General features: G+C 44.1%; 1 protein-coding gene across 3 annotated transcripts in view; it reads left to right on the plus strand.

Moving 5' to 3' along the window:
• The window catches only part of USP48 (ubiquitin specific peptidase 48), a 776,411-nt gene that overhangs the window by 130,626 nt on the left and 622,898 nt on the right, over window positions 1–22,887 (plus strand). For all 3 annotated transcript variants that reach the window (XM_086921588.1, XM_086921587.1, XM_086921589.1), the window contains exon 7: window positions 12,146–12,279. In XM_086921588.1, coding sequence (XP_086777714.1) covers window positions 12,146–12,279 — 134 coding nt within the window. The remainder of the gene's footprint in view (window positions 1–12,145; window positions 12,280–22,887) is intronic.

The raw sequence follows: 22,887 nt of genomic DNA on the forward strand, positions 1-22,887 counted from the left end.
GCACCCTGGTAGCTATAGCACAGAGTAGACATGCTTAACTTAAGGCAGTGTATGAACTATTTCTGCAGCACAAAAACAGTAATAATGTCAATGCAAAACAATAAAAATCTCAATGTTAATTTGAAAAATGTAATAAACTAATTGACACAAAAATAACAAATAAGAGGAACCAGCGTTTGAATTTGTCAAAGTTTTACTAGCACCAAAAAGCACAAAGCGCCAATGTTAGTCAATCGTTGCTGTAGACATGTGGATAGGCGCAATGTACCACTGATTCCGATGATGCGTTGTCCTGGTCAAAAATTTAATCTTCTGACTTTAGTCCATTAAGCCCCAATTCACCATAGGAGTACACTTTTAAAGCCCCCAGGATCTCAGAAAAGAAGGGACTCCGAGACTCATTGTGTCAGGCAGAGGCCAACAGCACTGTCCAGTTCAGGTCCAGGTGCCACTGATTAGCTGGGAAGTTACAGGAAAGACCTCTTGTAGCTTGTTGTATCCCTGTAGCTTGAACCATTCGAATAGCAGTTGTATACCCCTTCTGTGTTCGGGGTACAAGAAAGAAAGGGTCTAATTCTTCAGGGCTCTTCTCATGTCACAGACAGCAGGTTCAGTCTTCTAGTGATCTTCCTCAGGTCCAGTAGTGTCCTGAAGTTTATGCCTGGTACGAGATAATAAGGGGGGGGGGGGGGCATTTTCAAGATGGCAAAGGTTTTGAGCCATACTAAACTTGGGGTGTGGGAAGAAATCCACCCCAGCTCTCATTTTGTGTTAGCAAGTGAGTGAAACTAGATTCGACCCCACTTTTCCCCCTTCGCAACAGCGATATTCTACATCCGATAGTGAACAGAGGGTCCTCTGAGACAGCAGTAATCTGCTGTTAGCTGTTTAACATTATTTTTTTAGGGATTGTATACTTGTTTTTTGACCAGGCAAGTGAGTAAAGTTTTGTACAAAGAGTATTGTTAGAGGGCAAGGTTTGTTAGGCCTTTACCTGCAGAACTCCAAAGTATGGATTGAGCCTGTTTGTCTCCTTGGAGATTCTGAATTGAGGAGCCGCTTTCCAGCCCCCCCATGGCAGCAGCCTAAACTTGCCTCCCTAGCTCTCAAGCAACCCTGAGCCCACCTCTCCGACCAGCCCAGGCCCCTTAAGGGTTTGTTGGGTGATCCCCAAAACATTCACCTTCATTTTGTGAGCTGCAGTTTCCCTGTGCCCAAGATTGCAGTGAACCAAGGACCAGGAGGTGCTAGTGCTGTCTCTTTCCTGAAATTTAAAAAGCGATTTCCCTCTACCCATGATTGCATAGTTTTCATCTGTTTGCTTGTGGTTGTTACAGTTAAAAAATTGATATTTTTAACCTGCCCATGATTGCATTATTTTCACCTGTTTTGTGTAGAAATTTGTGGTTTTTACTTGCCCGTGTCTGAGACAGCAGTACTCTGCTGTTAGCTGTTTAAACTGTGTTTTTTAGGGATTGTACACTCCTTATTTTGGAAGAGTTTTGTACAAACAGTATTGTTAGAAGGTAAAGTTTGTTAGGCCCTAAACTGCAGAACTCCAAAGTATGGATTGACCTGGTCTGACTCCTATAAGATTCTGTTTTGAGGAGCAGCTTCCAACTCTTTGGCCAGCAAACATTGCCTGTGGTCACAGGGACCTTATACATTCTGCTATTGGATGCTATATCTGTGCACTGATTGGTGGTTGCATCCGGTGTTTCTATTGGATTAGGGTTAGTGTTCTCATTGGTTGGGTATTTGAGGGTACTGATTTGTTTGGTGGTCAATGATTCTATTTCTGTAGGGCTTAGGACTAGTGATCTGATTGGTGGATAGGTTTAGGGTTTCAGATTGGTTCCTGGGGCTTGGCTTTTTATTGGACGTAGGGTTTAGGTTTTCCTGCCTGATTGGCTTCTGAGACTAGGTTTCTGGCTGGGGTTAGACATTCTATTGGACGTAGGGCGTAGGGTTTCCTGTATGATTGGATGCTGGGAATAGGGTTGGGACTAGGGCTGGAGTTAGGCTTTCTAATGGATCTACTGCTTAAGGTTTCATGCCTGATTTGGATGCTGGGACTAGGGCTGTGATTGGCTTTAAGGGCTTGGTCTCCTATTGGTCCTAGGGCTAGTGAAGTGATTGGTTAGGGTTATGGGGTAGGGTTCCCATTGGCCAAATGGGTCACCTGATTACTATGGCTATTTAAGGCCAGGGGATAGGGTGTCTCAGCTCAGGTGTCGAGGCTAAGGCCTGAGAGTACAAGGGCAGCTGCCTGTTTGAAATCGTTTGAGACTGGTCTGTACTAGGGCCAGAAGTGCAGCCCACATTTGTATACCAAAGCACCCACCCTACAACACCCACATCCACAACCAGAGTAACACGCTCCCAGTACGTGTACTCCACCCTTTTACTACAAACTAACCCTATACAAAATTAAGTCTCAGCCCCCACTACAAAACCCCATAACACCTATACAACCTTCTATCCCAGCTACCACACATTTCCACCGTCAACTAGAAACAGTCCACAACTCTATCCAATACCACTAACCAATCTACTCATCACTAACACAACCCATTCCACACCATATTTAACCATATGACATCCAGACACACACTGCCTGCTCTGTTTACTCCTAACAGACCCCTTTTGTCACTAAAAAACTATACTCAGCCTTCCATCATTTCTCCAACCAACACCCTCCTCTTCTTTCTACCACATTAACACAAACGCACAACACTTACACTCCACCGCACCACACACATCATGCAGCAAACAAGTCTGACCAACACTCTTAACTCTTCTTCATCCCCTCCTACACACAACATACACTCTACTCACAAACACATCACCACCCCTTTACAACTTCCCCTCACAAACAATACTATACAAACAAATCCATCTCATAAAACAAATACATCAGTATCTCCTTTCAGTACTCTTCAAAAACAAAACATATCTCACACACCATCACAACAAAAGATCTCTAGCGCGACACCCCATAATACTTACCATCAAACCTACAAACATACATACACCTTTCAAACTACACAAATGAACAAACTCCACTGCCAAGGTTTCTTTCTTCCACCACACCTAACGCATATACAGCAATACAGCAACTCGCTTTTAATCGTCTCTCATCCATTGGATAAGTTAGAACCTTACTACAGGACCCATACCACCACTCCTAATGATACACCTTCCGCTTTAAACACACACAAACAAAATATGCATCGTTCCACACATAATTCCTTCACTTCTCCATGTCTACTGCACAACAAGGTTACACCACAAAAACAACACAGCGCACCAACTCACACTCAAACACTGTTTCCACCACCTACACACACAGACACATCAAAATGCCTTTTTAGCTTGCTGGGCGAGGAACACGATACCAGATTGCCAACCTCCTATACCTAATACCAACACTAAGGACACACCTGCTACAAGCCCACAAAATACTTCTCACTCTTCTACAAAAGAGTCATACTACCACCAAAGCACATTCTCTAAACTGCCTGCTAATAAATGCTTGATCGCTTTCTAAAAACAAACATCACGTCTACAACCTTCTCACTGACGCAAAACCAGACCTACTATTCATAACTGAATAATGGTTGGGAGATGATATGGCTCCAGTCCTGCATGAAGCAATTCCTCTAGGCTATCAAACGATCACCCAAAATCGTATAGACAAAAAGGGAGATGGCCTAGCAGTTATGTTCAGGCAAACATTACATATCACTAAAGTTGATGTCTCCATAAAAAATTGCGAGGCCCTTTTCACCAGATTCAATCCTACGCCATCTTCCTCCTGTAACTTCCTGCTCCTTTACAGACCTCCACCCAGCAATACAGCATTCCCAAACACACTTCTAGACACCGTTTCAAAACTGATAACACTACACTCCAACCTATGCTTTCTTGGTGATCTCAACATTTGGTTTGACAAACCCATCCAAAATCATTCATCGCTGGCCTACACACACTGAACCTGCATCAGATCGTCCACAAACCCTTCCACATCGCTGGGCACATCCTATATGTCATTTTTGCTGATACAGAACTAGTTACTTTTCAAACAAGAACTCCCGTCAGATGGTCAGGCCACCATTTGCTTGCTTTCCAACATAAAACAACACTAAGCGCCGCACCTAAACCACCCTACGTGCATCTACCTATCGTCTGTGTAACAAACTCGATTTGGAACACTTAGTAACACAACTAACATCCAGTACAGATCTAGAAACAACAAATTCTGTTCAAAAACAATATGAGTGGCTACAGGAAGCTTTTGATATCCCAATACCACTAACACCCGCACAACAGAACAAAAGAAAACAAGCAACTTGGAGAAATACAGAGATAAAAGCAATAAAACAACAAATTAGAAAGCTACAACATGCCTGGCTCAAAACAAATACCAATCAAGACAAACTTCGCCTACAGAAAATTAACAGATTATACAAGTCGGCTGTGAAAAAGGCGAAGAAATGATACTATTTAGACAGAATTCAAACTGCTAAATGTGCAAGTAAAGAATTCTATGAAATTCTCAATGAATTTCCTAAACCAGATTGCCTAGAAGGAGCTCATCCAGTTACTCAAGATTTCACACACAAAATGGCCAAAGCAGACACATTGGACTCCTACTTAAAACAAAGACAAAGCACCAGCGTTGACCTTTTCACAAAACAACAATCCAAGAATCATCTAACCCAGCCTCTCCATTCCTTCCAACACATTTCACACAATGAATTTATGGACCTTGTCAGAGACAGCAGGCCTGCCGCCAGCCCTTCTGACCAGTGTCCACCGCAAACCTTCAAGACAATTCTTTTAACAACATCTGCTGCCAATCTTGTAAGAAGAATCATCAACAACTCCTTAACTACCAGAATATTTCCAGAAGAACTCAAAAAGTCATGCATACGCCCATTACTGAAGAAACCAACTTGGACCCGCAGAACCCTTACAACTACAGACCGATTACAAATGGACCTTTCCTGGGCAAACTGATAGAGCAGCGTTCGCCCAGATGTCACAATTCATTGAAGATAATGCCATACTTTCAGACTTCCAAACAGGATTCCATCCAGGAAAAGGCACAGAATCTGCCTTCCTTGCCATCTGGGATTACCTGAAGAACAAATTTGACCGCAATGGGGTTGCTGCCCTACTTCTCTTGGACCTCTAGACTGCCTTTCACACGGTTGACTAAGACACTCTTATACAGAGACTCTATAAAGCTGACATAGAGGGGACTGCTCTAGAATGGATCTCATCCTACCTTCGAAACAAAACTAATGTCATCCATACACTACTTTTCTTGTCTACACCGCACTTCACGAAAGCAGGGGTCCCTCAAGGCTCTATCATCTCGCCCATGCTTTTCAACATCTACGTGAAGTCATTACCGGCACTGCTCAATCAATTTCACCTCATGTGCGATAACTATGCAGATGACACGCAAATACTCCTTCAACTGGAATGCCCCAAAGACATTGGAAACTTGCCAATTGTCAGTTGTCTCAGAGCCGTGGATTAATGGATGAAATTGGGCCATCTCAAATTAAATGCTTCCAATACAGAAATACTCACGTGTGGCAATTGAAAACATTATGACTCGCTTGCCGCCTGGCCTGAGGATCTGGGAACACCACCTAAACTATCAAACGATGTAAGAAATCTCGGAATGACCAGCTATCAAAGAACGCCCAAGTGAGCAATTTAGCAATATCAAGCTTTGTTACTATAAAAACTCTGAGACTAATTTCCCCCAGTTGGGATTTCCACACAAGGTCCAGGCTACCATCTCCCTTGTTCTGTCCAAACTCAATTACACCAATAGCCTCTACCACGGATCACCTTTAACAACCATGAAAAGACTACAGTGGATTCAAAACTTGGCTGCCAGACTACTCTTACTTATAAAAATACAAGACCACATCTCCCCTGCCTTGAAAGCCCAGCATTGGTTACCGGTTGCCAGAAGATCCACTTTCAAGCTGCTTTGTATCACCCACAAAGCGATACATGGAATAGGACTACTACAGGAATAAAATCACCAAACACATTCAGCCAAGGAACCTCCGCTCTAGAGTCTCACCTCGGACCAAAATCCCAAGATGCAAAGGAAACCAGCATTTGCAATGCAATATGTCTCGAATTAATTACGTTTGAGCTATTGGCATTGCTAAATTTTCCAACACCAATTGCAACAAAAGTCTATAAATTGTAGGCCAAAAAAATGTGTATTTATTTTTGTAGCAACGGTGGCATGCTGCACTTTAGATGAATATGTTTAAAAGTAAAGTGCGCCATACTGCGATTGATGTGTGCACTGATGACTGGTGGTGTGTGTGACTGTAGAAATTGTGCACTGATGGCTGATGGTGTTTGTGCTCGGTGAAAGCATGCACGGATGACTGATGGTGTCTGTGCCTGGTGAAAGTGTGCACTGATGGCCGGTGGTGTGTATGCCTGGTGAAAGCGTGCACTGACTGCTGGTGGTGTGTGTCTGGTGGCAAAGCGTGCGCTGACGGCTTGTGGTGTGTGTGTCTGGAAGCCTGCACTGAAGGCTGGTGGTGTGTGTGCCTGGTGGAAAAGCGTGCACTGACATGTTTAAAAGTAAAGTGTGCCATACTGCGATGGCTACAATAGTTAATTGTGGATGCGTTAACAATTGATGTGTGCACTGATGGCTGGTGGTGTATGTGCCTGTAGAAATTGTGCACTGGTGGTGTGTGTGCCTGGTGGAAGTGTGCACTGCCAGCTGGTGGTTTGGTGCCTGGTGGAAGCGTGGTATGGTGTTGCTTGTTGTATCCTATATCTGGATGCAATGATAGAAATAGCCACATACAAGTCAGACGGCACACTGCGAAGCACAGATTTTTAGCTTATGTGTTTTTAAGGTACGCCCTTAATTACATTGGCCACGTCGCTTTGAGAGACGCCCCGTTTTTTTATCCCACTTAAAGCCCTGCCTTTTAGTTAATGTAAGATATGGAAACACCTGTTATCGGCTGACTTGGTTCCAATAAACTGTGCCAAAATAGGAAGTTTCCGGCTGCATTTTAGCTGGGTGCCCCTGTTTGCAGTTTAAATAACAGAAGAGGGTGCGGAGTAGTTCTGGTGGGGAACACGACGTGGAATGTTAACTTGTTATTTCCAGGGTCAGAAGGGACTGCTGTGATCTGGGCCGCTGTGTGTTGGTTAGGCCTGCAGTGTGGAAGTAAAAAAACAATAGGTCTCGCCTTAGTTAAAATTTAGAGCTATTGGCTTTGCAAATTATAGTGTTTAGATTTTTATATTGGTCCAAAAATATCCTCGCAGTAGCATAGCTCCAAAAGTCAATAAATATTATTTTTAAGTTGTGTGTCCACTTATTTTTCTCCTATTTATTTACTATCGTAGCAATTGTAGCACACCAGACTTTAGCTTAAGATTAAAAGTAAAGTGCAGTGTGCCACAATTGCTAACAAAGTAAACCATTGGAAAAGAAATGCGACATCCGCCCGCCTTTGTTTTTTCTTTATTGACTTTTGTAGCAATAGCAGCACACCCTGCTTTAGAGGATTAAAGCTTGGCGTAGTTAGCCGCTCAAGTGGTATTTTTCTGCATTCAGATATATAATACATCAAGTAACATTACACATACAACAAGCCAGAACTATTGGCTTTGACAGTTTGTCTTAGTTGCATAAAACAAATAAGCAACAACTATGGCTTTGTTGTATAAAATATTAAAAATGCTTCAGTTCTGAAATGCACGTCTGTGTGTGGATTATGCACAGTAAGGTAACCAAGCAGGGATGAGGGTTCCCTTACTGATAAACTATTTTCTAGCAGAGCAAGGTAAAATAAACTGGGAGCAGAGAGGAGCATGCATCCATTTGAGACTTGTTAAGCTGGGAAACTAAAGTTTTCTAACACCTGCTTATGTAGGGCACAGAAAGCAATTTGGAGTAGAAGATCAGTGTTATCCATAGCTCTTGGCACGGCTCAATGTGTGACCAGCTGAGATATCCAGCTGACAGTGAGCGACTAAAATGTTTCTCGGTTTGTTCACGAGTCTCTTTGTGTTTGCCGAGGATGAGCCTGGAGTTTAAAGGTCATTGGGATTTGTAAGAGAAAATAGTCCTTTTTTTAACCCGTAGGAGAATATAGATCGACAGGAGGGACAATAATTTGCCTTTAGATTAATGAGCTAATAATTAGCATATTAATAATGTGCATTCAACAGAAATGTGTTCTAAAAATAGTGTGTGGCATACCCACGCATGTCTATGTATAACTCAGTAGCAAGTAAACTTGTACCCACATACCTTACTTCCGCCTTCCACACCATCCACAGTCCTGGCTTCTCACCACATCCAACAACAAAACAACCTTCACAAATGGGAAAAATTGACGAAAGCCATATTTTGCTTCTTATTTTTGCACGAGGACGTGGTTCTGTGCGGAAGTGCTAAATAAAGTTTACTTAATTCCCACACATCCCTCAGCTGTCAAGTTGGGGGAAAGGCATGCAATGTAGACAGAAGCACGCATGAAAATGATGCCCCAAGTTGAAAGAAAACACTGCACTTTAACCAACACATTCCCTAAAGTATTGGAGAATGGAAAAATGTAGGTGCGTGGGGGGAGCGGAGAAAAGGGATGAATAAAAGAGCTGCGCATAAACATATCTTCAACAGCAAAAACAAATTTTTCAAAAGGGGTTTGCAGAACCCGGACAGTATGTTGTGCAAATAAATACAAATGAAGCTTCCCGAGCGCTGAACAGCCATTGTAGATAAATTAATGGTGGATTTCGACAGAGGAGCCCTGGCTCTCTGAAACGGAGTCCGGGGAGGAGGAACTGCTGCTGATACTGCATGGAGCGCAGCCAGATGGAGGAGAGAGGCGAACAGCTGATAAGATGTGGGCCTTTATTTTATATTCATAAATGTATAACATAATGCATAGCAGCTTCTTTTAAATAAATGAAGTACCAGCAATGATTGTTGTTTTGCTTTCAAATTAAAAAAGTTTGTAAAAATGCATGCAATGTAGGCAGAAGCACGTCACTTATAGCATCACACCGAAAGAAAGAAACCACTGCAGTTTAATCCGCGCATAACTAAAATATTAGAGAACGGAAACGTTTACGTGCGTGGGGTGGCGCAGGGAACGGATGAGGAAAAGAGCAGCCTCCACCCCGCCTTGCCTGCACAGACTGGCAGCCTTCAGTCACTCCGTATCCAGGTTTAAGCAGGGGAGAGACACTGTGAAACGGCGGTCGGGTAAAATATTTTGTTACTGTGTTCATGGAAGCGTAGAGTCCTGTTTTTAAACGTTATGAGAGAAAGAACCGGAAAGAAGCCTGCGGTGCGGCACCCAGGTTGGCCGCGAACTGAGGAGTTTGAGGGGGGGTTGAGGAGTAAAAACGTATCAAACCTCTGTGAGCAAGTAGCGAACAGAGGAGCTTGATGGGGGCTGGTGCGGGCAAAAGAACAAATCAAACCTCGGTAAGGAAGTAAAAATAAATACAAACAAGTCAGTGGAAAATGCAACCACGGCAAACTGTGCTTGGGTGCGGGCTGGCCAGCCGAACTGATAGCCTATGTTGTTGGAGCCCATAAGGGAGTGGTTGGCAAATGTTGAGCAATTTTGCGGCTGCTTTGATGTTCTCAGTGGCCACGCGGCTCACTGAGAACATCAAAGCGGCCGCGAAAATGCTCCCAAATCCTGTAGGCGGACAAATGGTGCGCGCTCCCGGCGCACATGCACTGTGCCAGCTCCGCCTGCAGACTTTGGGAGCATTTTTGAATGCCCCTTACTATAACTCTCGCAGAACAACATATGCGTGTTGGTTCTACGAGACCTAAAAACATGGGTGGCACATCCTTCTCTGTTCAAGCAGTCAAACTATGAAACTCTTTACCCCCAACATAAGATTCACCTTATTTCAGAAAACTACTCAAGAGTTGGCTCTCCCCCACATAATCACCATACGTAAACAGAAATATACAGAATATCCCTCAGTATATAAGCATTTATTTGTACTATAGATAAGTCATTATTTCTGCTTAACAAATGTAGATATTACTGATACTTACTTTATTCTATGTTTTTAACATGTATATAAGTGCATAAATAAGGACTTCTTTTATCGTAACTATTTATCTACAATTGCTTCACCATTGAATTACAAAAAAATAAAAAAAAATGTAAAGTACAACAACACTTAAAAGCCGGAGTTTATTTAATGCATCTTTAATCTACATATACTACCTCCCTTTATGTATCTATATACCTTCCATGTACATCTATATATTTATTACTTTTCTTCTAATTCAGCATATACAATGCACTACCCTATTTCTCACTCAATACCTCTCTCAATATATCCTCTACCTCAATTCTGACTCATCTCAAGCCTCTTTCTACTACTCTTTCTAATGCACTGCCCTTTTTCTCATCCTATACCTCTATCCTTAACCTCCACTCTCTCATTTATCCCAAACCCCATACCACGACCTCCAAAATAACTTTCTAGACTTTTCCCTACTCTACCCCCCTTGCATCATCTTATACTTCTTTTACTATTCTGATCCCCTTCTATCTGACTCTTCCCCCTCCACCTCCCTTTTACTAATCCCAAGCCTCCTCGTACTGTTATGAGCTCCTAAACAAAACACACATTTTAAATCTTTCCCTCTCCTATCCCTCCTCTACCCTTTTCAATCCAAAAAACAGACTAACATGCCCACCCCTCAAATTAATTTCATATTTCACTATACTAATTCACCACTAATCCTTTATGGGTTACGGAGTAGCGTGCTACTCACCGAAAAAGCCATTCAACACCTCATCAGGTTTAGTAAGTGCTATATAATGCAAACATTTTTTCCTTTTCTATCCCTCCGCGATCCTTCTCAATCGAAATAACTGACTAACAAGGGGCTCGGGCATCGACTTCAGCTAGTGCAGAATGCTGCTGCCAGGCTGGTGATGAGCCTTCCCAAATACCACTCTGTCTCGGCAACCATCAGCAATATCCACTGGCTTTCGCTGGGTCGGAGAATTGTATTTAAGACCCTGTGCTTGGTACACAGGGCCTTCTACAATATGGGGCCACAAGGCATTAAAAAACTATTTCGAAGATATGTCCCCGCTAAGCATCTAAGAACTGCCAGCAAGAACTTGGTGATAGTCCCCAGGTTTAGGAAAGCCAGATGGGGGGGGGGGGGGGGGGTATGGCCTTCTCGCTTGCTGCGGCTAAACTTTGGAACTCCCTTCCTCTTTTAATTACCACTCTGAAAGCCCATTTTCTGTTCCGTAAGGCCTTGAAGAGCTGGCTCTTCACCATCTCTAATCTGTAAGCCTTTTACCTATGGGCATCACTGTACCCTGACCCCTTTCCACATCGCCTTGACGCACCTGGGCTAAGTTCACGCTTTACAAAGCTTATATTCATTCATTCATTAAACATATCCACCACTCAAATTACTTTCATATTTCACTATAGTAATTCACAGCTAATCCTTTATGGGTTCCGGAGTAGCGTGCTCCTCGCCTACAAATCGCTTCAACACCCCATTAGGGGTAGCAAGCGCTATATAAATGCAAACCTTTCTCCCTCTTGTATCCAGCCACTATCCTTCTCGAACCAAATAACTGACTAACATATCCACCACTCAAATTTCTTTCATATTCCTAGACCTGTGTAACTCCAAGTTAAACCTATAAGATCTTTACAGTTTGATTACCATGACGTGTGCACCCCGGGCAACTGATCGTGTTAGCCAGGCTCACACATATATTTCAATTTGTTTGTATAATTACTCGTGACCCACTGGTCTGTTCCCAAGTGTTTGGGTCTTAATCTCGCTTAAGCCTCATCTTCAAATATTTAAACATGTAAAGTTAGAAAGCCAACATTGGTTGCTCATTATATGGGTCCTCCACCGTAATCATTAGTTCCTGACCATACATTTGTTGGAATGTATATAAAATTAAACCATTTTCAGTTCATGATGTTTATGCAGGGCTACATTTTCAAAGTTTCTACTTTGTAGTATTTATTTCGAAAATGTGAAGGCAGTAAAGCTTTGTTTTTCATTCTAAGAAGGAAAATGTATTGTCACTGTTTTTAGGAAGAAAAATTAGAAGGCGACAATCGATATTTTTGTGAAAGCTGTCAGAGCAAACAGAATGCAACTCGAAAAATCAGACTACTGAGTCTGCCACCCACACTTAACCTACAACTGATGCGGTTTGTTTTTGACAGGTAAGATATATTACTCAGTTTCATGTTGAGGAATAGATACACTATAATAGTGAATGCTTCCTTTTATTTTTGTCGTGGATACAAATCTGTTGCATTAGGCATTTGGATTCCATACCATTAAGAGGATCTCTAATATGAACATGTCCGATTCAAACTTGTGAACAAGTAGCTCTTTGGTGCCTTAAGAAATTGCTTTTCTTGGTACTTTGGCAATATGGCACTGCTGTATAACAAATAGTGCAGCATTGTTAATTAATAACTTAATACACACACTTAATTTATGATCTCCATTCACAATCACATAGATTAGGACTGTAAAACACCTGGATCTTTTTTCTGACAATCACAAAATTAGTTGATTGTTTTCTCTCCACTCTCAATCCACCCTTCAAAAGAATTATATCCCCAACATTCACTTATCATTCTGCTCAAAAGGTCAATAAGGTTTCTTTTTTAGTCCAATCAGCCCTCTTTAAGTTAAGAAAATATAATCTACCACTTTGTCTCACTTTTCATCCTCAAAGTATAATAGTCTCTTCAACATAACTAAAAGTCACATTTTTCCTACGTGTAATTTTTATAAATTGGTGTGAATCTCCTTATTGACTCATGTCTCATTTATTGACTGTTGTGTGTTTTTGTAGATGTCTTACTCTTCTCTGTGATAAGCCCAAGGCTGTTCAACCACTCTGCCCCCTAGAAGAGCATCTTGGGATTGCCATAGCAAGTCCCAACGTCCACTCAAAAGGGAACCGCTGGACTCTTTACACAATATATATATCTTATTTTGTTATAACTTATAAAGAGCCAGCTTCATACAGGCTCCTAACCAGGTTGTGGCGGTGGATGAAATTGTTGAAGGGGTCAAATTGGTCTTTGAGGACAAATTAGGAGAATTGAAGGAGTACATGCATAACATTGTGCTGAAATCTGATGCAGTATCAGCTCAACATAAATTAAGGAGAGTAACCATTGATGAAAGGAGTGAGGTCAAGAAAATTCTAGGTGATATAGTGAGTGAGGGAGTCACTGAACCAGTTAAGAGTTCTGACTGGGTTTATCCAGTTGTAATTACAGAAAAGTCAAAGGACAATGAATGGTATAGTTTGAGTGCTTACACCATGTTTTTGTACAATTCTATAGGGGACAGGGAGCACACTGTGCTTACTTTCTGTCAGTGTGTGAGGGTCAGACACACAGATGGTACAAGTATTACAGTTATCACCCACCTCGTGTTAGCTAGATCCAGCATATGATTTTCGAAAAACCTTTAATAAAACGCCTATAGAAATTGGCGAAACCAATAAAACTCTGCAGCGATTTAACAGTAGCCGGGGGTTTCCACTGGAAGATAGCATCAGCCTTCTTATTATCCATATTTATGCCCTTAGCGTTTATGACGTAGCCCAAAAACTCCACTTCGGAGGCATGAAACAGGCATTTCTCAAACTTAGCACATAAGGCGTGCGCCTGCAGTACGGCCTGAACATGCTTTACATGTTGGTGAAGGTCGGATGACTAAATTAAAATGTCGTCTATGTGGACTACACAAAATACATCCAGGAATCCCGAAAAACTTTGTCCAGGAAGAACTGGAAGGCCGCCAGGGCATTGCACAGACCAAAGGGCATTACCCTGTATTTATACAGCCCAACGTACGTTCGAAAGGCCGTCTTCCATTCGTCCGCTCTATTCAGTCTTACAGGATTGTAAGCCCCACGTGAAGGACTGGGTTCTTTAAGACCCAGCGGTGCCAGGGCACAACACCTGAAACCTTCGTGGGTAACCTGCTCCGGCGTACGAATGACAGAGACACGGGACACTTCCTTCGGCGTCAAAGATTCAAGGTTTATTTACTGCAGGGAACATAGAAGTCACGACAAGTACAACACGTGCAACTTGGGGAGACTGCTTCAAATTGGTTCTGTGGATCGCTCCTTTTATACAGTTTTTACCCATAGGACAACATGGTACACAAAAGTTTATGACCCGGTTCCCACCATTATCCCCCAGAGGGGTCGCTTTGGTCACTTTGATACACATAAGGTCCGGAACATAAGTGCGGAAACATTTGGCGGTTCCCAACTGTAAAAAACCCATCTTCCCAACATTAGTACATTCCAATCGGCAGTAAAACAGATCGAAATAGGAACAAAGACAGGTGCAGAGGAAGACGGAGACAGTGGGGAGATCGGAAAGGGTGTAAAAGGGGAGGTATCGGGAAACACGAGATACAGGCATCAAAGGGACGTGCCTAATGAGATGCACGGCTGAGACAATAAACCGGCACGGCGAGATGAGCCTCGAGCGGGGCCATCTGCCTTACAGTATCATCCCCCTCGTCATAAAGACACTTACAAAGGACATGTGTCTTCCGCAAATATCTTGGGAGTCCCAGGGTCGCGAAGCGGACAGCGTCCGTTCGCTGGCTACTTGAGGGCAAGAGACAAAATGGATGCCGTATCTAAGATGGAACCCGTGGGTACAGATGAAAAACCCACATAACAAACGAACGGTTTAAGTTAGCACAGCGAAACTGCGCATACTTACTAAACTCATCATTTGCGGTTCATAGATACCAGACTCAACCATATTCGTGCGAGTCGAATACACCACTTACAATTGTCACGGAACCTCAGACGCTCCTTTTGCCCTCATGTAGGCAAGCACTAGTCGGAATCATATTCGATATTCATCAGACCATCGAGATGTTGCTGTAGCATAGCTCTATCCAACCGAGTCCCCTTGGTAACAGGTGGCTGTCTCATACACGTTGTAGCACAGAGGCCACATAAGGCAGGACCGCACTGCACACAAAGGCAACACGTGAACAGGAACACCACAACAACTCCGATGATCATCAGAATCTTCCAACCCCAAGTCGACATCAGGCCCCAAAACCACCCAAGTAGCGTCCAATCCCCTACATCCACGTGTATGGATTCGGAGATCTTATGCAACCTCGAGATGGCTTGATAGACAGTCGGAGCGTTATCAGGAATGAAAATGCAGCAGCTCGAATGGATCACCTTACAAACCCCACCTCGATCTGCTAAGATCACGTCTAAAACCATACGGTTTTGTAACGTCATAAGCCTATCCGCCTGAAGTTCTGTGGTGATATTACCAAGGGCACTGGCAGTAATATTAGCTGTCGATTCTACCACTCGAGTCAACTGTCTCAGGTTCCTACTATTAACCATAGGTCCCCAAAACGGGAGGAAACCCTTGAAAAAGTCTCCTGCCTCTTGACCGGCAGTATCCTCTTCGCTAATTACGCCTCTCACAACTCTAGTCTTATGATAATTGGCATCCACAGTGAACGTCGGAGGCAACAGATTTGCAATGAAACATGAGCCCATGAAGTCAGCGGGCAACCATGCATATGCACGATCATGGCAGATAAAGTATGTACCCTTGGCAGCCAGAAACACAGGGGACGAGACCATCGGCAGAATGTAATTTTCAGTGCAAGCACTCGCTCCAAGTCGGGCTTGCGATCTTCGGCCACGACCTATGAGACAAAAATTACCAATGTGGGGTACGACCCATATTGGAGGTGAACTTTTAAGCTGCTTTTCACTAGTGAACACACTATATTCGCCTCTACTTAGGACCCTATAGGCTTGTACCTCTTCTTCGGGAATAAGCGAGGAATCATAGATATCGCTATCTAGGTCCTCTATTGCTATCGACAAAGGTTTTTGATACGAGGTAGGACCAGAGTAGGGGGAACGTGGTTCTCGAATGGGGTGGAAACCCAGTGCGCTTCGAAACATTGTCTGAAATGCTCGAGCAGACCCTTGGGAACTATACGGTAACACCAGATATGGAATTCCCTTACCCGTAGTATGTGGCATCAACCCACACACCCAACAATTAGTAGTGTTAACCACTAACTGATGCTGATGGAGGAGCTGAATAAAGGAATTGTTGCGGAATTCTGCACGTCTAGCCTGCTCGTGTTCAGGTAAGATATGGAAAGAATGAGGAGAAGCAGTGGAGGTAGGTTTAGGATCAGGGGTAGGAGTAGGTGTAGCAGAAGGTAAGAAGTAAAACATCGTGTAATACACCCCACCCGCCAATAATGCAGAAACAGTCAAAAACAATACGAATATTTGGAATATAAAACATTTGGTACGACTGAGTTGCTGCAGCTTGAATCTATGAGCCTGAGCTTCTTCCAAGTTCATCAGCTTCGAGAATGCCATTCCCTATGGCCGTCCGCAACGTTTCTTGACGCACTTCGTTCTGTGTAGCAATAGTCAATCCCTAGGAGTTCCCAGGAACCGACGGTCTTTAACCTAGAGTCAAGACCTACTAACCAGAAGGAAGTACGCGCGCGGCCCTACGGCCTTTATTTCACAGGTGTATATGCAAAAACAATGTCTCAGCTGTGGAAGCAAAAAGTGTAAGGAACGAAGCTCAATGAATATGTACAAAATAATTACAATGATACGAGTGTTCAAACTGATCGTGGAAAACGGGATAATGCAATTATCAAAAGACAAAACAGGATCTTTTATTAGTCTTTGGTGCTGGATCGCAAAAAGTATCGGATTTTCCCAGGACGTGTCTGTTCGTCAAACAAAGGATCCGTTGAAGGGACAACGTCCTGTTGATCAGTTGAAGGTTTTGGTCTTGAGTCTTTTGCTGACAAATGTTCAACAGTGTCTTTCTGCTGCACTGAGGATTCTCCGACAGGTTGTGCGTCGCTAAAAGGTACAAACGCCAGCAATCCTTCGGTTTCGGTTGATGCAATGCCTTTCCTCACCCACGAGTCTGCTGGCAACGGGATGGGGACTTTCTTTGTGTGGGTGGCATGCACCCAATTCTTCCGCCCCTCGAGACGAACTGCAGTTCTCGTGGCAAGGAGAACCTGGTAGGGTCCAGTAAACCTCGGGTCCAAGTTGTTCTTGCGCGAAAAGTTCCGCGTCACCACCCAATCTCCGGGCTGGAGCTGGTGGCCTGGACCCTCCGTCCGCGTCAGCAATGCTTCGTGAACCTGTTGGTGAATTAACCTCAGTTTAGCAGTCAAGTCATGAAGATAATCGATCAACATTGGGTGCTCAAGATCATGAAAAATACCTGGCCTAGGAACCCCCCAAACATTCGCAGGACGACCGAACACTATTTCATAGGGACTAAGCCCTACTCGGGAGTGTACAGTCGCCCTAGTTGACAGTAATGCTAAGGGTAAAGCGTCAGGCCACGACAGACCAGTCGTAGCCTGAATCTTTGCTAACTTTAGTTTAAGGGTGCCGTTATACCCTTCAACCAAACCAGCTGACTGGGGATGATTGGCGCTGTGGAATTTCTGATTAATTCCAAGGCCCTTACACACACTTTTCATCACACTCCCCACAAACTCACTTCCGTTATCTGACCACACGATTCTAGGCATTCCATACCGAGGAAAGTATTCCTTCAGTAGGATTTTCGCAGTAGACAGAGCAGTATTGTCTTTGAGAGGATAAGCCTCGATCCATCGGGAGAATGCGCAAACCACGACTAAAACGTATTTCAGGTTATTGCATCGCCCCATATGGATGAAGTCCAATTGGATCACCTCAAAGGGACATGAAGGGGGAGCAAAACTGCCAGGAGGAGTTGGGGTTCCCTTGCCAGGATTGTACATCATACACACCATACAATTCTTCACCAGACGTTCAGCACATTTCGTAATACCATCATTCTTCCATACAGGAGACAACAACTTACAAATACCTTTCGTGCTAATATGTGCTAACCCATGCGCCATTGTAACGACGGCCAGCACATACGCATCCGGTAACATCCATCTTTTCTGATCAGACAAATCAATCCAACAACCATTCGCATCCAACTTTCCCGTACTTTCTTTCCACTTCGTCTTTTCAGCCTCGGTGGCCTCATTCTGAATTGCCTTCACACTCTTGATAGTGTCCTCACACATACTCAACTCTGTAGGCCACCTAACCGAACTCGTCACATACATTCGAGTGCTAAGGTTCCGGGCAGTCTCCTTAGCAGTCTCATCCGCAAACGCATTACCACGACCAACATCATCCGTCACCTTACGATGCGCACTACATTTAACAATCGCTACTTGTTTAGGCAGCGTCAGTGCATCCAAAAGATCATTCACAAGCTGGCCATGCTGAATCTTCGTACCATGCGACGTCAAGAAACCTCTCTCTCTCCACAATCGTCCAAAACTATGTGCGACGACAAATGCATATTGGCTGTCGGTAAACACATTCACACGTTTCCCTTTCGCTAACACACACGCTCTAGTAAGAGCAATCAGCTCTGCAGCTTGGGCAGAATTCTGATTTAATCTTGCAGTCTCAACAACAGTATTTAACGTTACAACAGCATAGGCAGTAGTCACATCGCCATTCGGTAATTTAAAACATGAACCGTCCACATACAATGTACCATCCGGATCTTCCAATGGGGTGTTTTTAAGGTCCACTCGACCTTTTGTTTCTTCTTCAGTCCTCAAGTAACAATCATGTTCTGCTACTACATCTGACTCTGTGCTAATTGGTAACAAAGTTGCCGGGTTCAGAACATTACAACGTTTTATTTGAATGTGGCTTGCCAACAGCGTCAACTCGTAACCAGACAACCTCGCACTCGTCAAGTGCTGAGTTTTCGTCCGATTCAAAAGAGTATCGACTGCATGCGGAACCATCACCGTAAGCATGTTATCCATGACCAATCCTGCTGATTGTCGGATGGAGACCGCGGCTGCCGCTGTTGCTCTCAGACAACTCGGCAATGCTCTAGCTACCGGGTCCAAGGTCGAGGAAAAATATGCACATGGACGTTGCTTACCACCAAAAGGTTGCGTTAGGACACTCAACGCACAACCTTCTCTCTCGTGAACATATAATGTAAACGGCTTACTATAGTCAGGAGTACCTAACACAGGAGCCGAACATAATGAATCACGTAATTCAGAAAAACTTTTCTGACATTCTTCCGTCCATGGTAAAGGAGTCGAAACATCCTTGCACGTAAGAGCCACTAATGGTTTCGCTAGCAATGAAAAATTTGGAATCCATTGCCTGCAGTACGACGTGATACCTAGAAAGGCACGCACATCTCTTTGGGTTGTTGGCACAGCCATGCGCGCAATTGCTGCAATCCTCTCTGGGGTCAACCTCCTTCCCTCCTTTGACAATAAGTGACCTAGATAGGTTACTTCTTGACAACAATATTGGAGTTTAGAAGGTGACACCTTGTGATTTAACTTGCAGAGATGTTGCAGCAACGACACCGTAGCAATTTTGCAAATGTCCTGAGTATCAGCAGCCACCAATAGGTCATCGACGTATTGGATCAAGGCCGCACCAGCCGGCAACCTAAACGCATCCAGTTGACCCTTCAAGGCTTGACTGTAAATTGACGGACTTTCACAGTAGCCCTGAGGAGCGCGTTTAAACCGGAAGCTGCGTCCACCGAGAGAGAAACCGAAAAGGTCTCTGCTCTCCTCGGCAATCGGGATGCTGAAAAACGCATTTTTCAAGTCAATCACCGAAAACCACGATGCAGAAGCTGGAATCAGAGTCAATAGCGCCGTGATGTCAGGCACAACAGGGAATTGAGGAACCACAATTTTATTCACCTCCCGTAAATCGATGACAAAGCGATAAACAGGCGGTTTTGAAGGATCAGTACGTTTAAGAATGGGCAATACAGGGCTGTTGCACACGTTTCCCCGAGTCTCTTCAATAACATCTTTCTCGATCAAATCATAGATGATCGCTAACAGTGCTCGTTCACCATCAAGGGAGATACGATATTGGGGAATACGTGGCAATCGCACATTAGATTTCAACTGAACAACATAAGGGGAGATATCAAGTAGGCCCACATCATTGGGACCTGTCGCCCACAAAGACGCAGGAAGAGAACTCAATTCCGGTGGGAGCTTATCGAGAGACAAGTACATGGGAGAGACAACCCTCTCTCCCAACGTAAGCTTTACACCCGCAGGAGAACAATACAAAGTCGCATACAAACGTTTAAGCAAATCCAGGCCCAAGAGATTTTCACCACAACCCGTGGTTAAAATCAACGGAGCTTCTAGCTCACGAGGCCCAATTCTAAGGGGCAAAGGGCGCGAAACTGGATTGCTAACGGGGGCGCCAGAGAATCCAACGGAAACATTGGTTAAGCCAGACAAAGGTGCGCCAGGGAGTTTCGAATGCTTAATGGAACTTTTCGCTGCACCAGTGTCCAACAGAAAAGGCTCAACGACGCCCGATGTAGCAACTGCGACGTAAGGCCCTCTCTGATCAACCGGAACTGATACCACTCCCTTTCCTTGTCTTTGGCTGTCCTAGTAATTACTGTCGTCAGTTCCCTGATCGACGTAGTAATCGTCTACATTGTACTGCGCAGATCGTCCTTGCGACGATCCTCGTTGATCAAAACAATTATCGGAATTCGATGAGTTATCTGAACGATCGTTCTGAGCACCACGACCCCTACCACGTGGTGCCTGCTGCGAACCACCACGACCTCCTCTAGATGAGTTACCACTATTACGTTCGTTTAGAACAGGACAATTGAATTTAATGTGACCCTCTTGTCTACAATAAGCACATTGATTGTACCCTAACGAGGATCTTTGGGAAGAGGAGTCATTACGAGTTTGGGATCGGTTCGATTGCGACTGCGATCTATTTTGTTGCGAATTATTCTGATTCGAACGTGGAGGATACGCTTGCTGAAGCAGCACTTTAGTTTTTAGCTCTTTCGTCTTTTTATCAGCACGGTCACTCTCTTCTTTCTCTCTATTTTCATAATATTGTGCCGTAGCCAATATCTGAGCTGAAGTAGAAACGGCCCATGCACTTTCTGAATTCTTTAATTTATTGCTCAAATCGGGCAGCAAGTTCGAAACAAATTTATCCACAAACAACCTTTGACCACCCTCAGTGCTCATATCCTGACCACTATGGTCGATGAATGCCTCCTCGAACCTCGTAAAGAAGTCGGAAACACTCTCGTCCTTTTTCTGCTTACAAGCTGACAATTTGTCCCAATTTACCCTCATAGCTGGCATAAGAGTTTTCATTAATGTGATAATTCTTTGAGGAAGATCAACAATCAGCTGGTCGGGTTTAGCAGCAGCCGTTTGTCCGGCATCTGCCGCTACAATGGCAGCCCAAGCACCACCTAATTCATTCGGATGGTTTTCATGACGAATCTTAGCCCATACCGGTTGCGGCACGACATTGCCGAACAACATATCGATATCGGCAAGATTCATTACCGTAGCATCTACGAGCTGCGATAATTCTTTGTAATACCCTGTAGGATTTTTGCGTGGATCAGGCAAAGATTGCTTCACCTGTAATACTTCCGAGCGTTTCCATGGGAGATGTATCCATACTCGCTGGAAGAAAGGCAAAATCGGGGGGTTTGCTGCAGGGTTACCAGGCATCCATACTGGTGGAACTTCTCGCATAGGAAATTGACCAGACTCATCTGGCTGTCTTTCAATATCCTCAACAAACAAGGCTTGAGGTATGGGAGTGGGACGAAAAGATAGCAACCGTTCAACGGCTCGTCGAACGTTAGTATCCACTATCAGTCCAGCCGAAAACTGAAGCTGCAAATCAGACAACGCGGTCAGCACCTCGTCAGGTGCGTCGGCCGATATCTGATCACGAAGGACCTTACACATTTCTTCGAACACGAATCTCTGGGTTGGTATATTGAACTGACAAAACGTGTCGAGTACAATACGAGGTGGATTTCTAAGGGGGTGCGTCATCCAACCCATCGCCATATTATATAGCGAAACACGTTCTCTATTACCTGGAAGCTGGCTACGTCTCTGAGGACCATCTGAACCAGCGGACCCAAGAACAGGTCCGAGCGAATGAAAGAAACTAGCCGCAAGAGGAGAATTACGACTACGAGTAGAGGGAGAAGTATAAGACACAGGACTAACAAGTGAAGGAGTAGAAACAGAAACAACAGCAGGGGTTAACAAAGCAGGAGCAGTAGCGGGAGCAGGAGTATGTGGAAGCGGAGGAGCAGTAGGAATAGAAACAGACGAAGGAGCAGGAACAGTCGGAAGAGCGGGTGCAGGTTGAGGAACAGGCAAAGGAAGAATAGGTGCAGGAACAGGTACAGGGGGAATCACAGGGGCTGTGGTACCCTGTACGTACGGAGGTGGCGACTTCATTAGATAAGACATTAAAGGATCCTCAACTGACTCTTCCTTCTTTTCTGACTCCGTAGGCAAAGTAGGATAGCATTTATCTATAGTCATACGCTGTAATCTGTCAAACACTTCCCTTTCCCTAACCTCCTTATCATGCTGAAACTGCTCTGCTTTCTTTACAATGGTACCAGCACTATCTCTCTGATTTCGCTTAGTCTGTCTGATTTCTTTCTGTCGGGCTTCTTTACGCCACAACCGAAAGGCATCAAACATGGCCGGCCTTGACTTTTTCGCGAACAATTTAACCTCTAGATTATCTAAGATCGGGGCCTCAAAGCTACCATGTGGTGGCCAGCGAAGGTCACCGTCCTTCTTCGTGTATTTGATCCAGTATTCATTAAAAGTAATCGGGCCTAGCCCATGTTTGCTGTACAGTT

This window comes from Lissotriton vulgaris, chromosome 5, assembly GCF_964263255.1.
Source record: "Lissotriton vulgaris chromosome 5, aLisVul1.2, whole genome shotgun sequence".
Lineage (NCBI taxonomy): Eukaryota > Metazoa > Chordata > Amphibia > Caudata > Salamandridae > Lissotriton > Lissotriton vulgaris.